This window comes from Pelodiscus sinensis, chromosome 3 (assembly GCF_052426305.1).
Source record: "Pelodiscus sinensis isolate ZL-2025 chromosome 3, ASM5242630v1, whole genome shotgun sequence".
In the NCBI taxonomy this organism is placed as follows: Eukaryota; Metazoa; Chordata; order Testudines; family Trionychidae; genus Pelodiscus; species Pelodiscus sinensis.
This window is the reverse complement of record NC_143054.1, coordinates 94,413,926-94,428,457: the sequence shown is the minus strand read 5'-3', so window position 1 is coordinate 94,428,457 and position 14,532 is coordinate 94,413,926. Positions and strand designations below refer to the sequence as shown.

General features: G+C 43.3%; 1 protein-coding gene across 8 annotated transcripts in view; it reads right to left on the bottom strand.

Annotated features, from left to right (window-relative positions):
* L3MBTL3 (L3MBTL histone methyl-lysine binding protein 3) overlaps positions 1–14,532 on the bottom strand; it is a 159,604-nt gene that overhangs the window by 132,514 nt on the left and 12,558 nt on the right. For 4 of the 8 annotated variants that reach the window (XM_075924145.2, XM_006118582.4, XM_006118587.4 and 1 more), the window contains exon 2: positions 1,175–1,286. In XM_075924145.2, coding sequence (XP_075780260.1) covers positions 1,175–1,276 — 102 coding nt within the window. In that variant the 5' untranslated portion in view covers positions 1,277–1,286. Of the gene's footprint in view, positions 1–1,174; positions 1,287–10,216; positions 10,331–11,106; positions 12,633–12,692; positions 12,983–13,709; positions 14,035–14,532 lie in introns of those variants that run through there. The other 4 variants (XM_006118586.5, XM_089777251.1, XM_014571273.4 and 1 more) reach the window with 4 other exon arrangements.

The window sequence follows — 14,532 nt, the reverse complement described above, 5'->3', positions numbered from 1 at the left end:
ATATCATAGCCGTAGCTTTTGTTAAACAGCTGAAGGCCTTCAGCAAGAAAGCTTGAAAGCCTAAGGACAAAAAACAAACAACCAGCTAAAAATGTATAGTCTATTTTTTTTAACTTTAGCATTTCAAAATTTTTAAAATGTTAAATATTACATTCCTGATCTATATTTTGAAAGAGATAAATCGAAGTATTCAGGTTTCTAAAATGTCCTAACAATCAGAAGTATTCATTTAATACTTCTACTGGGGTGAATTCCACCCACATGTCTGTGTATCTTTCAGACAACAAGGAACTAGAGAAAACATTTTAAAAAATAAAATGCAACTGTAAAGCCATAAAAAGACAGGGCTCATACAGTATCTTTTACTCATTTTTAAAACTGACTAAATTTGAAGAGAGAGAGAGAAGGTGGATGAGAATTTCAGTTGGTGAAAGAGAAGCTTTTGGGCTACTGAGAGCTCTTCTTTATGTCTGTTGGTCCAACAAAAAGCATTACCTCATCAACATCTTGGGACCGACACAGATACAACAATATTGCAAACAAGATTTAAAGGGGTGACAATATCATTTTAAAAATGAAATGTTCAGCCTTAGTTTTTCAATTTACTGGCTTGTGGGAACTTGAGCTCTAAGCTAGAGTTAGACTCCTGTTTCTCTTGTGTATTTGCATAGCTATCTGACAGCTGCCATTTTAACATACACCAGGAATTAAACGAGACATCTTCAAAGCTAAAGCTTTTCTACAGCTTCATCTTAAAACAGCCTTCAGCTGAGGGCAGTAAGGCCTGGTCTACACTATAGTGGAAGTAACTTATGTAAATTATATAGCAGAGCTGGAGTCGACATATCTTATATCACATTTCAGTGTCATTCATAAAGCAGGAGGCCGACAGAAATATTCCCTTGCTCCTTTTGAAGGGCAAGAGTATCAGTGCTGACAGAGGCACCCTCTGAGTTTGATTTAGATCTGCTAAATCGAACCCAGGAAGATCAGCCACGGCAATATCAATCTTCCACGTAGTGTAGACGTGCTCTTACAGACCTATATTCTCTGTGGAGCAGGTACAGAAAGGAGTACAACACCCAATTACCAGTGGGTGACACACACTCCCCCCATTCCTAAGCATTTACAGTTTTTAATAACAGTGTTTTTAAAAAATACGTATCTTACTTACCTTTAAATCACTTCCTGGCAGAGTGCCTATGCCATCCTTCCAGTCCATGACACTAAATACATCAAACTCCTGGCCACTTGCACTTGAGGCTGATTCATTCATGATGCATGCACTGGAAAAAAAAAAAAGCGAAAAAACATTTTCAGATAAAACCTAACTCTGAGCTGATGTTTCATTCACGGACATTTCAAGCACACTTTACACAATGAATATCAAATTGTCCTTCCACTCACATCCAGAATGCACATAACTTACTTGATCAAAATGCTGAATATATGAGCTAATGCCACAAAAGTCAGGTGCAAATCTTTTAGAACCCTTTTAAAACAACACTAGTAGTCCATCCACCATCCTCTAATGGGGAGAGGCTGGACAGGAAAGAATCCAAAAAATTCAAATTGTACACAGGCTAATGTGAGAAAATTGTATATTTTTATATACAGAGGCAGCAAGAAACAAATGTAAGCATGTATGCTAAGTATGGATTAAAAGAACTAGCTTTTTCTTAATAGCTGGTAATATGTATGGGGGAATTTCTTATCCAAATCCAAATTAAACCTTACTTCTTAGAGTATACAATAGTTTGCAGGCTGTTATAGAATAAAAGAAATCCTCTGAATATTCTTTAGCCCAAGCCATGAAGCTGCACATAATGTAGGAATGTAAAATCCCATTTAATTGGTTAACTGGTTAAATGTATTGTTTTACTGGTTAACCAATAAAAGGGCGGTTCATGCGGGGGAAGAGGGACACTCCCACCCTGGCTGGAGCAGCTCTTCCCCCCACTGCTGACAGGCTGCTTCATCCCCCACTGGTTTAACATTCACATCCCTAACATAATGTTTGCATAAAATATTATATACATCTTTTAAAATATATATTTATACATACACTCTTGGAGAGTTGTTTTACTAGATCTCCTTTTGCTTCATGGTAGTAAAACCAGAGGGAAAAAAGATCTGTTTACCCTTATAAATAATGGATTTCAATGCCCTTTGCTGTTGTAGGAGTCTCTCTCAAATCAGTTACACAAGCAATAATAGTTATACAGCACTTGTCACTTTCCCTGGATGTGATCCAATCCCCCTCACAAGCAGGAAGGGTCATCAGTTGCGTTGAACTGCAAAATCTCTAGCAGCCATTTGTCAGAAAAGACTATTAACTTTTCACCTTCTTCATATTCTTGTAAACCAAGAATCTTCAAATTATGGATCTGCACTTGATTTTCTGTTTGTTCAATGTGAAATCACAGTGAACAATTCTTTTTTTTAAAAGGGACTTCTATAATCTACACAAAGTGAATTATTTGTAGCAAATAATTTAGTTTCTCTTTTGGTTCATAAACTGTCCATTAGCAGCTTACAGTGTTTTCAACTTTAGTTGCTATTAATATTTATTTACCAAATACTTTCCTAGACAAAAAATTATCTTGCAGATTGTTTGCAAGCAGTTTGTTGAAAGTATTCAATATGCTGATTGGTTGGTTTCAGATGAACATGTAAGTCATGCAGTATAGTCTCTGCTTCGCAAGTGTCTTGATCATTACTCTTAGAATCAGGTTTCTAGTGGGAATGTTCTTGTTTAAAAGTTTAAAATCAATTTTACACAAATATTCACCAATATTTTCTTAAAATATGCTGTTTACATAAACACTGCTCTCAAAGTCACTTAGGGTATGTCTACACTACCACCCTAGTTCGAACTAGGGTGGTTAATGTAGGCAACCGGAGTTGCAAATGAAGCCCGGGATTTGAATTTCCCGGGCTTCATTTGCATATTGCCGGGCGTCGCCATTTTTAAATGTCCGCTAGTTCGGAATCTGCGCCCGCGGCTACACACAGCACGAACTAGATAGTTCGGATTAGGCTTCCTATTCCAAACTACCGTTACTCCCAGGGCCTGATTCCGACATTTTTGCCCACCCTGAGTAATACCTCATTTAAATTAATAGTCCCACTAAAAAGGTACTACTCAGCATGAGTAATAACATAGGACATGAGTGAGGAACCATCCTTATTATGCATGAAACAGCTGGGGTTCGGAGACATGAGTGGCATGCATCTAGGTCTGAAGAGTATTGTGACAAATCTTTACACATACTTTGAGAAACAATCTCGAATTGACAGGAAGATTAACTGGATGTTTTTTTTCCTCTGTCTATAGTTAAACACGTTTATAAACTGTGTTCTAAATGCATGCACTGATATTTTTAATAAGTATAAATAATCTACACCAGTTGAATGTAAACTAAACAAATCCCAGACCTACAAAAAATAACCAAAACTATATTTTAACATTTATAGTGGGAAGATGTTTAGATATCACCCAAGGTCAACAGGCATGAACTCCATCGGACCAATGAAGGAAGTGAATTCCAAATCTTAGACCCAACAAGAATCCCCTCTCCCACTAGCAGATGAATAAATCTGGGCATGCTGCAGCTAATCTAAAATGCAATGTTAGGACCTAGACTTTCTTTTTCTTTATCTCTGAAATACATAATGCAAACCATAAAGAGCTAACAACTGGGCGTGTATCTGGAAACAAACTGGAAGCCAATGCAGTTTTAAGATTGCAAGTTCTGAGTAGCTTGGCTAAGCACATGGGCAGCTGCGTTCATATTAGCTGAAGTTTCCAAGTAATCTTAAAATACCTCCATCTAAAGCACACTGCAGTAATCCAATCTGTACATTTATTTGTATAGTATAAGCGTTCTAATGGCTTGAGGCTGCTGAGGCATGCTTCTCCCATATTGACCAATACGTCAACAGAGGTCTTGCCTCTTACTAAGGGGCAGAAAGAAGTTAACAGCTGTCTGTCTCTGCTGGTGCTACTCTCAGCAATGAGAATGCTCTGTAACACTGTCAGTTGAAAAGGATTAATCTGGAAAGAAACAATAATCCTTACAATCTAATCTTTTTACACAAGATATTTTAAGAGATAAAAGAAAAGTGAATATTGACCATAAAAGTATATATGGTGTTTTTCAAGTAACCCATATACACATTACAGTAAAACTCCATTAGTCCGGCATCCAATGCTCCGGGACTCCTCATGGTCCAACACCATCAGGAACCCGGCAGTGTTGGGGCAGCCTGACAGGCTTCCCCCATTCAGCTGATGCTGAAACTGACCAGCAGCTGAATCAGGGAAGCCGGGAGCAGAGCAGCTGGGGTGCTGCCGGGTTGGTCCCGCAGTGCCGAGGGGCGGCGCTACGGGACCAACCCGGCAGCACCCCAACTGCTTTGCCCCAGGCGTAGGGATTCAGCCGCTGCTGAAACTGACCAGCAGCGTCAGTTTCACCAGCAGGCTGAATCCGGACGCCTGGGGCAGAGCATCTGGGGTGCTGCGGGGTTGCTCTCGTAGCGCCGCCCCTCGGCGCTGCGGGACCAACCCGGCAGGACCCCAGCTGCTCTGCCCCAGGGGTCCCCAAGTCAGCCGCTGCTGAAACAGATCAGCGGCTGATTCCAGGAAGCCCGGGGCAAAGCAGCTCTGCCCCGGGCTTCCTGGAATCAGCCGCTGATCTGTTTCAGCAGCTGCTGAATCGGGGACGCCTGGGGCAGAGCAGCTGGGGTCCTGCTGGGTTGGTCCCGCAGCGCCATCCTTTGGCGCTGCGGGACCAACCCGGCAGCACTCCAGCTGCTCTGCCCCAGGCGTCCCCAAGAGCAGCTGGGGTGCTGCCGGGTTGGTCCCGCAGCCCCGAGGGGCAGCGCTACAGGACCAACCGGGCAGTACCCCAGCTACTCTATTGCAGGCATCCCCGATTCAGCTGCTGCTGAAACTGACCAGCAGCGGCTGAATCAGGGACTCCTGGGGCAGAGCCTGACTATCGTAAGGGGGGGGCTATGAGGGGTTTGGGGTGGCATCCCCTCCCAGCTCCAGACCCCTCATAGCCCCCCCTTCTGATAGTCCAGCATATCTGATAATCCAGCACCCCCTGGGTCCTCAAGGTGCCGGATTATCGGAAGTTTACTGTAATTTGATTGTAGCCTCTATTGATGGCCTCAAACAGTGATAAAAAAGTTGTCTAGAGTCTAATGTTTGGCAAAAATAGAACAAAAAATAAAAAACCAATGATCAATGTGCAAACAACTCATTCGAGTATTTTTCCCATTTTTTAAATTAACCCAACATTACAGGCACAATTTGTACTTTCAATCCCCGGTACTCTCTTCCACACTTCTGGACTGTCCTGTCTCCTCAGGGATGATGCTGTCATGGGACTGTTATACCGTGCTGACAAGTAAGTTTAGTTACTAGAGGCACCTATTTTCAACAAAATCTCTGCTTCCTGACTTTATGGGGTCTTGAATGCAAAAATGATGAAAGATCTCAGACTGCTAGCTCTAAAATGACTTCCTCTACTGTAGGTGGTAAGGAGAAAGAAACAGGCCAATGAAAAAGAAATCAGAACAGCAGTAAAGAAATTAAATGAAAGAATAAAAAAAAATCACATGCATCTACATGTGACAGAATAATGAAGACTACTGCATACCTATTTACTACTTGTTTCTCCTTCCATTAAAGCTTTGACTGATGGATCTTTGAATTGATAATACCTCATATGGTGCTTTATGAAAATAGTCATATAAATTGGTAAATTGTGGCTAAGTAACTTAAGTACTGTGCCAAACCTTAACAGCAAGAGACAGTTCTATATACTAATTGTTAGATTACACAAGTGGTCTCTAACCTTTTTAACCACAAGATCACTTTTTCAATTTAAATGCAATGCAAGATCTACCTCAAACCCAAATACTCTTGCCCCGCTTCCTTCCCATCCCTTCTTTGAGGCCCTGCCCCTGCTCCACCCCTTCTCCAAGGCCTCACCCTGCTCATTCCATCCCCCTTCCCTCGCCCTTCCCCACTCACTTTCTCCAGGCTGGGATAAGGATGCAGCCTCTGCTCTTGGGCCAAGGAATTTGGAGTGTGGGAGGGGCTTTGAGTTAGGCCGGGGGAGGAGGGGGGAGAGACTTGGGGTCCAGGAGAAGTTTCAGGGTGCAAGCTCTGAGAAGGAGTTTGGGTGCAGGGGGACTCGCGTATGAGGCAGGAGGTTGGGTTCAGGAGGAGGTTCAGGGCTGGGACAAGGGTTCAAGAAGCAGGCTCTGGCTGGGCACCATTTAATTGAGACAGCTTCCGGATGGTGGAGCAGTGGGGTTAAGGCAGGCTTACTCCTGCCCTGCACCACTCCTGAAAGCAGCTGGCATGTATGGTAATGGATCCATGGCACCATGTGCTGCCCCCTCATCTACAGGCATTGAGCCTACAGCTGGCCACAGTTCCCAGTTATTGATTATTGGGAGCTTGAGGGTGGTACCTGCAGGCAAAGACAGCATATGGAGACCTCCTGTTCTGACGCTCTCCAGGGCTGCAGGGACATGCCAGCCACTTCCAGGAGTGGCACTTACCATAGGGATAATCACTCCAGCCATGCCAGGTTAGGCATTTTAGAACTCACTACTCAAAGAATTAAATTATGCGTAAGAGAGAAATGAAAATTCTCCAGACCAGTCAAAAACCAAACATAACTCATTTTTCAAGCAGAAACAGAAACAACAACCACCCCCCACGTGTGTGTTGGGTTGGGAGATGAGAGTGAAGGACAGTGTGTTTGTTTGCATGACAGGGACACGCACATTGTGTAGGTGACACATTTGCATTGCCAACCTCCCTCCATCTCCTTCTCTCTGTGTGGAGATAGGGTACAGAAGAGGTGAGGAGGGACGCCCTGACAGTAGCACCCTCCTCTTCTTCCTCCCACACTATGGGCAAAAGTAGGAGGCACCCAGGGGGGCAGCTCCAAGGCACATGGCAAGAGCAGCATGTGACAGTGGGTGAAGGGGCAACTGAAGTGCCAGAGCTTGATGGATTCCTGGCCAAACCAGTCAGGATCACCTGTCAGAAACTCCAAGATCTACTGGCTGGTGACTACTGGATTTCACTAGGGGTATGTCTAGACTACATGCCTCTGGCGACAGAGGCAGGTAGATTAGACTACCCGGCATAGGAAAATGAAGCGGCGATTTAAATAATCGCCGCTTCATTTAAATTTAAATGGCTGCTGTGCTGAGCCGATCAGCTGTTTGTCGGCTCAGCGCGGTAGTCTGGACGCTCCACGGTCGACATCAAAGGCATTTGTCGACCTCCCAGGTATGCCTCATCCTCAATGCCTTTGATGTCGACCGTGGAGCGACCAGACTACCGCGCTGAGCCGACAAACAGCTGATCGGCTCAGCGCGGCAGCCATTTAAATTTAAATGAAGCGGCGATTATTTAAATCGCCGCTTCATTTTCCTATGCCGGGTAGTCTAATCTACCTGCCTCTGTCGCCAGAGGCATGTAGTCTAGACATACCCTAAGAGCTTTCAACATCTGAGTTCTAAAAGCCTGATACAAAGTCTACTGAAATCAAGGGAACCTTTCCTTTGATTTGAATAGACTTAAAAGTAGGACTCATGTGGCTTGAAAACAATCACTTCTCTTAATTTTCTCATCTGTAAAATACAATATTTTCAGATGTGTTTTGAAGATTAATGTTTCAGCAATGGTTTGAAGAGACTAAGTACACCTTAAATATTTTTAATATGAACTTTCTGGTTTATATATATTTAACACATTTTTATTAAAAGAAGTATCTGAAATAAGACTGCACACCTTCTTTAGAGAAGCATTCATCTTTATCAACTGAAATCAATAAGGAATGCATGCATCACAAAACAGACACTTACAAAGAATAATAGAGTTAAAAAATTAAATAGTTTCATCTGTTGCAAGCTTCTCTACTTAAAGATTTCAAGCAAAGATATGGGAGGGGATATGTCAGTTAAATGTACAAGTATTTTTTTAAAGTAATTGTAAGCTTAGGTACTGAATATAACAAAAAAAACACAACAATAATAGAAGCATTCATTATTTAAACCAATGCTTGAAAAATTTGCCTCACAACTACCTACATTTTTATAATCTCATCTAATGAGTTATCTATGAATTTGCAGGGACCTAGTATGTATAACTTTTAGCAAGAGAAGAGGCCCAATTCATTACAGAGATCCTCAACAATGAAGACAGCAGATCACAAAAGTAATGATAGTACTACTGGGTCAACAGACCTGCTTGCATATCATTCTTTTCAGACATTCAGATATCACTAGGATGGCTTTTGTATATGGGACTACATAGGGAGATTAGAAAGACAGACGTGCATATTTATTTGTTGAATGAGTGAAAGCGTGTTAGTCAGATGGCAAAACAATGCATTAGGGCACTCAGCTTGTTCATCCATAACCCCCCAGCCAATGAAAGCTGAAAGAATATCTATTCTCTTGTGGTACCAATGGTGGAATGTAAGAGGCAGCAGCTCAGTCCTTGAACTATGTTCAAATTGTCAAGGACTGCTGACAATAAAAAAAGTAATTAGAATCGCACTGAAGAAATTAAATGAAAAGATGAAAATCACACACAAACATCTACATAAAAATCATACACATACTACCTAGTAGTATCAAAGGTATTCTAAAATATACCAGTACTACCATGCCCCACAAAGCCAAGTTCAGGGAAAATTAGACATTTCCACCTGCAAGAAGTCTCTCCTCAGGCAACCCAAGCTCCTCTTTTTCTAGTCACAAATCTGAATAACTTATCTTCCCAGTGACAACAAACGCAGTAGAACCCAGTTCTCCTGAAGATTTAGAGTAATAGGCAGTAAAATTACCCATTCCTCACTGTAAAATTACTAAATTGGGCCCACCATCCCTTTAAGTGACCATTTAATTGTCTTCTGTAGAAAGATGTTGGTATATTTCATTCTCTTCCTCCCACCACACAGTAACATTTTTCTTTCTTAATTTTCTTCCCTCACTACTTAAAGGGGAGCTGTGAACTAGAAAAAAAAAAATCACAGTCCCAATTCTCTTTAAACTACTGTTGTCACAAACATGACCAAAAATAACTAAAGGAAAGATACTAGAGAAAAATATTTCTGTGTTTACAGTTTGTTTATTTTGTGCATTTGACAGCACTTTGTGTACAGCAAGTTTCGCTTTTTTGTATAGCCAATCAGTCAGGCTCCTATAGCTGTTTACATCTTTAATGTAGCCATTGGGAGATAAGCTATTAAAAATTGTGATTGTAAAACCATCAACAATGGCAGAGAGTCAAGTACAGGTGATAATTTTAAACTTTTATTCTTTTTTTAAATTCTTTTTTAAAACTGACTAGCTTCCTTAATGTATCGCCTATATCCATTTTCTTATTTTAGTTGTAGTGTTTTTGCTGGATTTTCTCAGGATACTTACATATGGTTGTACCTGCCTCCCAGTATGATAGTTTAAAGTCTTTCCCCATATAAAAAGTCTATGGCTACATCTACACTAGAAAAGGTGTCACCCATTTTTCAGCAACAGTGCATCTGCACCAATACTAGCAGCAAAGGTGCCCCATGTCTTCTTGTGTGCTTACAACATGGCTAACACTAATGCTGCTGCATCAAACTAGGCAATGGATATTTTCTAAGGCTACGTCTACACTGCACCACTCTTGCGCAACAGCCTATGAAATGAAGCATGGATTAGCATATTGCCACACTTCATTTGCATAATTAATGTTAGGAAGAATGGCTCTTGCACAAAATGGCTGCTAATTAATTATGCAAATGAAGTGTGGCAATATGCTAATCCATGCTTCATTTGCATAGGCTGTTGCGCAAGATAAGTGCAGTATAGACGTAGCCTAAAATGCAGCTTTTCTTAAATGTCTTTTTAACTATCTCTGACTTAGTGCAGCATAGTAATACTCAGTACACAGTTATGCTACCAGTCTAAAAAAAAAAAACTCTCTGATATCTCTGATTTTGTTTAGAGAGACCATACAAAGGCAAAACTTTCAAGTGAAACTCTTTATCAGTAGTGTAATCGTCTGTGAAGTCCTGAATGGAAGTTTAATCTAATCAATAGTATTTCTAAGTAAAAGAACTGTTTGAATCCCTGTTTTTTAGTTTATCTTAATTATTTGAGCCAGAGGGCCAAGTAAACTTCAGCTTACTTTTATTTGTTCCTTGCACTAAAAGTACTGGCTCTTCACAACTCCTGACTGGATGTCTCTCTGGACAGGACTGTACTTCTTGGAGTCTGTCTGTTGCACTTCACGTCATTTATTCTGAAATATTCATTTTTAGGAGAAATAAGATTTCCATGGTTAATTTTACCTCATAGTTGACCATTCTTCTCTTTTGCATCATAGAGTGTGTCTACACTACAAGTCATTATTTTGAAATAATGGTGAACTGGAGGACATGTTACTCCGACTCATGGTAACCCTTATTTCACAAGGAGTAAGAGAAGTCGAAGGATGAGTGTTCTTCCTTTAACTTCTTGCTGTGTAGACAGTTCCAAAAGACGGATTAAGCTATTTCAAACTTAAGCTTCGCAATTGATGTAGCTCAAGTTGAATAGCTTAATTTGACTTTTGCCCTGCAGTGTAGACGTACCCTATATAATGACCAGCTATCATCTGCCCTCTGTCTTTATCACAGAATTGAAGTCCTTCCAGCTCTTAATATAACCAGTACATTACTGCATTTACAGAATTTTCTCTCAGAATATGTAGTTCACAGCTTTTACGATCAGCAGATCTGCTCTTAAAGTATTAAACAAGCTACTACTATATATGCACACTCTCTGTCTTTAGTAATCACAATGCTTGGAGCCATTGATTCCTCAGTCCCCACCTCCACACCATACACATGCCTCAATCCTAATTATAAGCATCATAAAAAATGTAGGGTAAATAAAGCAACACAAAAAATAAAGTCTCCTGTTTCATCAGCAATCCCTCTGCTGCCTCCACACACAACAGGTGAAGCCCAATCAAACTCAACTCAGTGTTTGAGTCATTAAGAGGAAAACAAACATTCACAATGTAGTCAAACATACCCATTTCTCTTACAACCTCTTGGGACTTTTAAAATCATCCTTCTAGATAAAGTGATTAAATGAAACCAAGTTAAAATGAAAGACATGCTATTAACAGCAAATTAAACTTAAATGTACTTTTCTTAACAAATATGTTTATTACACTATTGAATAGTCTCCCAAGAGATGACAGATCTATCAGCACTTCATTTGTTTGATTAATTAAAAAAAAAACTTTACATAGCAGACGAGCATATATTATAGAGAATGCCACTTAACCCACATCCAGGGTTTAAACAAAATAATCTAGCATATCCAATCTCTAGTTTTTCTCTCATAGATGTTAATATTAAAATCAGTTACACAAGATATTGGAAATCAGATAATTTTCCTCTGTAAGAAATCACTCTCCTAAAGTGTGGATTATGTTTGAAGTTACTTAGAATTATTTCAAATTACTTAAGAATGCAGTTTTTTTGTACACAATGCAAAAAACTTGATGTTTCAGTTTTAGAGTGCCAAATTCATGAGTAAAAACAAAAGTGAAAATAACAAGTTATGTCAATGTGAATAAAATAGCAAAATTAACCTGCCTAAAAGTTAACTAGTTGTAAAAATTTCCAATGTATTATACACGTGTTGTTACTCACAAAGATAATTCAAGAAAACCACTACAACCTACAATATCAAAAGCTAGGCATACTTCTATTCCTAGCCTGAACATGATCCTGTAAGGGGCCTAATTTTCAGGAACTGCTCACACCTAGCCAGAACCCTTTATTGTGACAGTGACAAGTATGTAGGGGAGGAGGGAGGAAACAAGAGTCCACTAGTCACTTTTCAAAGTGTAAGGCAGAGTAGTATGGGGACAGGAACAGTAGAAGAAACACTCCCTTAATTAGATATTTTGTCTGAGCATTCTTTCCAGATTGATCTTGACATCTAACAGGAAATCAGAGGTAACTTCAAACTGGAGGCCGACTTTGCATTTTCCTCCCTAGGGTGGATCTCTCAGTTCCACCAGTAGAGGGCCCTCCTCGGCCACTTTTGCGGCAATTTTTATTTTTTTATTTTGCTGCACTTGAAACTTTGAAGTGCTGAACTCAGGTCCGTATCTTCCCGAAAACTAGGGCCAAAAAATAATCATAAAAAAGCCGAAAGCATTTGCATGCACCTTCCTGGCGTCCCCACGATTAACAATCCCACCGCTGCCCAGGCTGCTAGAGGCCCTTGCGCAACAACGGCTCAACACGAGGCTTAGTAAATAAGCTCGGGCAAAGCCTGCCCCGCGTAATTCAAGCGCCAAGGAATGTGTTTGGCCCGGTGGCTGGGGGGGGAGAGGAGGCCGAAGCGGACGCTCCTCGCTCAGCTGCCTGCCCGGCCGCAATGCCCCCCACGCCGAGGGCGAGCGCAGGAGCGAGCGCGCAGTTGTGGGGGCAGGAACCGGGTGCAAAGCGCTCCTGAGGAAGTTGCATAACGAGAGAGGGACTCTGCTTGTGCCCCGGCCCCCAGTGATTTCCCCACCCCCTTTCTGCAGCACTGGGCCGGGATCCTGGCAGAGGACGCTGAGTGTTCCCTCACGCAACCCCCGGCAGAGGGAAACTTACCTTCTCCTCCCCCATCCCCACGCCCGGGGAGGAGGGCGAGCGCTCTCCGGCAGACTCTGGAGATTTGCTGGTGAACCCTCCTCGCTCGCGCTCAGCCAATCTCCAGAGTCCCCTGGAAGAGAAATTACCCTCCTTCCTAAGGGGAAGGTAAAGGCAGAGCTGCGGGAGGAGTCGCCCTCCCCCAGGAGCCAGCTACTCTCCGCATCCCCAGCCTCCCGCCTTGGGGAGGCGCAGCCAGACCCTCGCGAAAAACTTTTCTCTCACGCTCTCGGACGCGTCCGCTCCCACGATTGGGGGGAGGGACTGGGGGGAGGAGTAACTTGAGTCCGCCTCCCCCCACACACGCGCGCGTCTGCTCCCCCGGCCCCGCTCTGTGTCCCACGTTGACTCCCGTGGCTGGGGAGGGGGAAAGGGGGCGGGCGGACGCTTTGTGCGAGCGCCTTCCACCCCCACCCCACCTCCGACTTGCTGCCTCATCACCCATTACAGCAAGTGGCTGGTAGATATCCTGTTATTATGCACAGTGGCTGCAGGAAGCGGTGAGGTGAGAGGGCAGAGAATATTTTTGCCCCCCCCCCAAAAAAAAAATCTATAGGGTCAGCAACAATATCCATAACTTGTGGAACAGCCGCCCCCACGCTTAGGCACACATTTCCACACGTGTTAGCACACACGCAAGCCGCCTCCCAGAAGCCTCCCAGCATAACCCCACAGTCCCTAGTGTCACAGAAGCCAAGCCCCCCCCCCACACTCAATCGTATAACACCCCCTCCCCCGCCCGTTGGAGAGCCACTCTGCGCCCCACAGCTACAGCAGAGAGAGCAGCTCCGCACACGCCACCGACAGGAACCAAACACGCTCCAGCCAAAGTGCCCCCCACCCCCACCCTTTGCTTTAAAAATTGCCAGGAGCTTCTTTTTCTTTTCTTTTTTTTTTGGTACGTGTATGTGTGTGCAAACTTTCCCCAAAATGGCGGAAATTGGGAGATGATATTTTAAATATCCCTCACCCACTCACACAAAGTGCAGAAGCAGAAGAAAACGCAAACTCTCTGCCGTGCGCCGAATAGGCCTTTGCACAAGGGACACGCTGCACGTTCAACCGGTATATCCCGGCAGCCGCCACCTCTCGCCGCTTCAAACGCGAAAATCGGGGTGTGAAAAAGCCCCTGTCTTCTGCCCATGGCCCCCCTGCAGCCCTTACGCCTCTCTTTCTTGGGGGTGTCGGGAACAAAGAGCACAGGGTGGGCAAGGGGACCTGCCAATTCGCGCCCCCTCCCCTCCGCGCACATATACACCCCCACTCCAAAATCCCAGCCGCTGTACCCACGTTACATTGTTCCTAGCGCCACAGCAGCGCCCCATAAGTGTCATTAAATGGAGCTAACTGACAAGCTCATTGGTGGGGCAGGTCTGCAAAATGTTTTTCTCTTTCCGCCTCCCTCCAATCCCTCCCCCCTCCCCACACACACACACATACATTTCCCAGCTCCTTCCTCCCTGTCGTCCACCCTTCGTGTGTTTGGGAAGAAAAAAATAAATACAAGGCACCTCTCGCTCTTTCTTTTGTTCCTCTTTCACATTCACACACTTATTATTTAGGGACATCGCCAGTGACCCACCCGCTCTCCAGCCACTTGAGAGTCACTTGCCCTCTTTCCCCTACATTAAGTTCCACCCTTGCTGCCCGGGGAGGGGGAAAGAAGCCTTCTACCCCCCACACCCTTCTCCGCTTCCCCAGATATGTTTCGTAAGGAAGGGAGAGGAGGTGCGTCTCCCTTTATCTCTCGCGCGCTCTCTAACTTTCATCTTCACCTAAGGGGAAAAATTAAAACCCATCA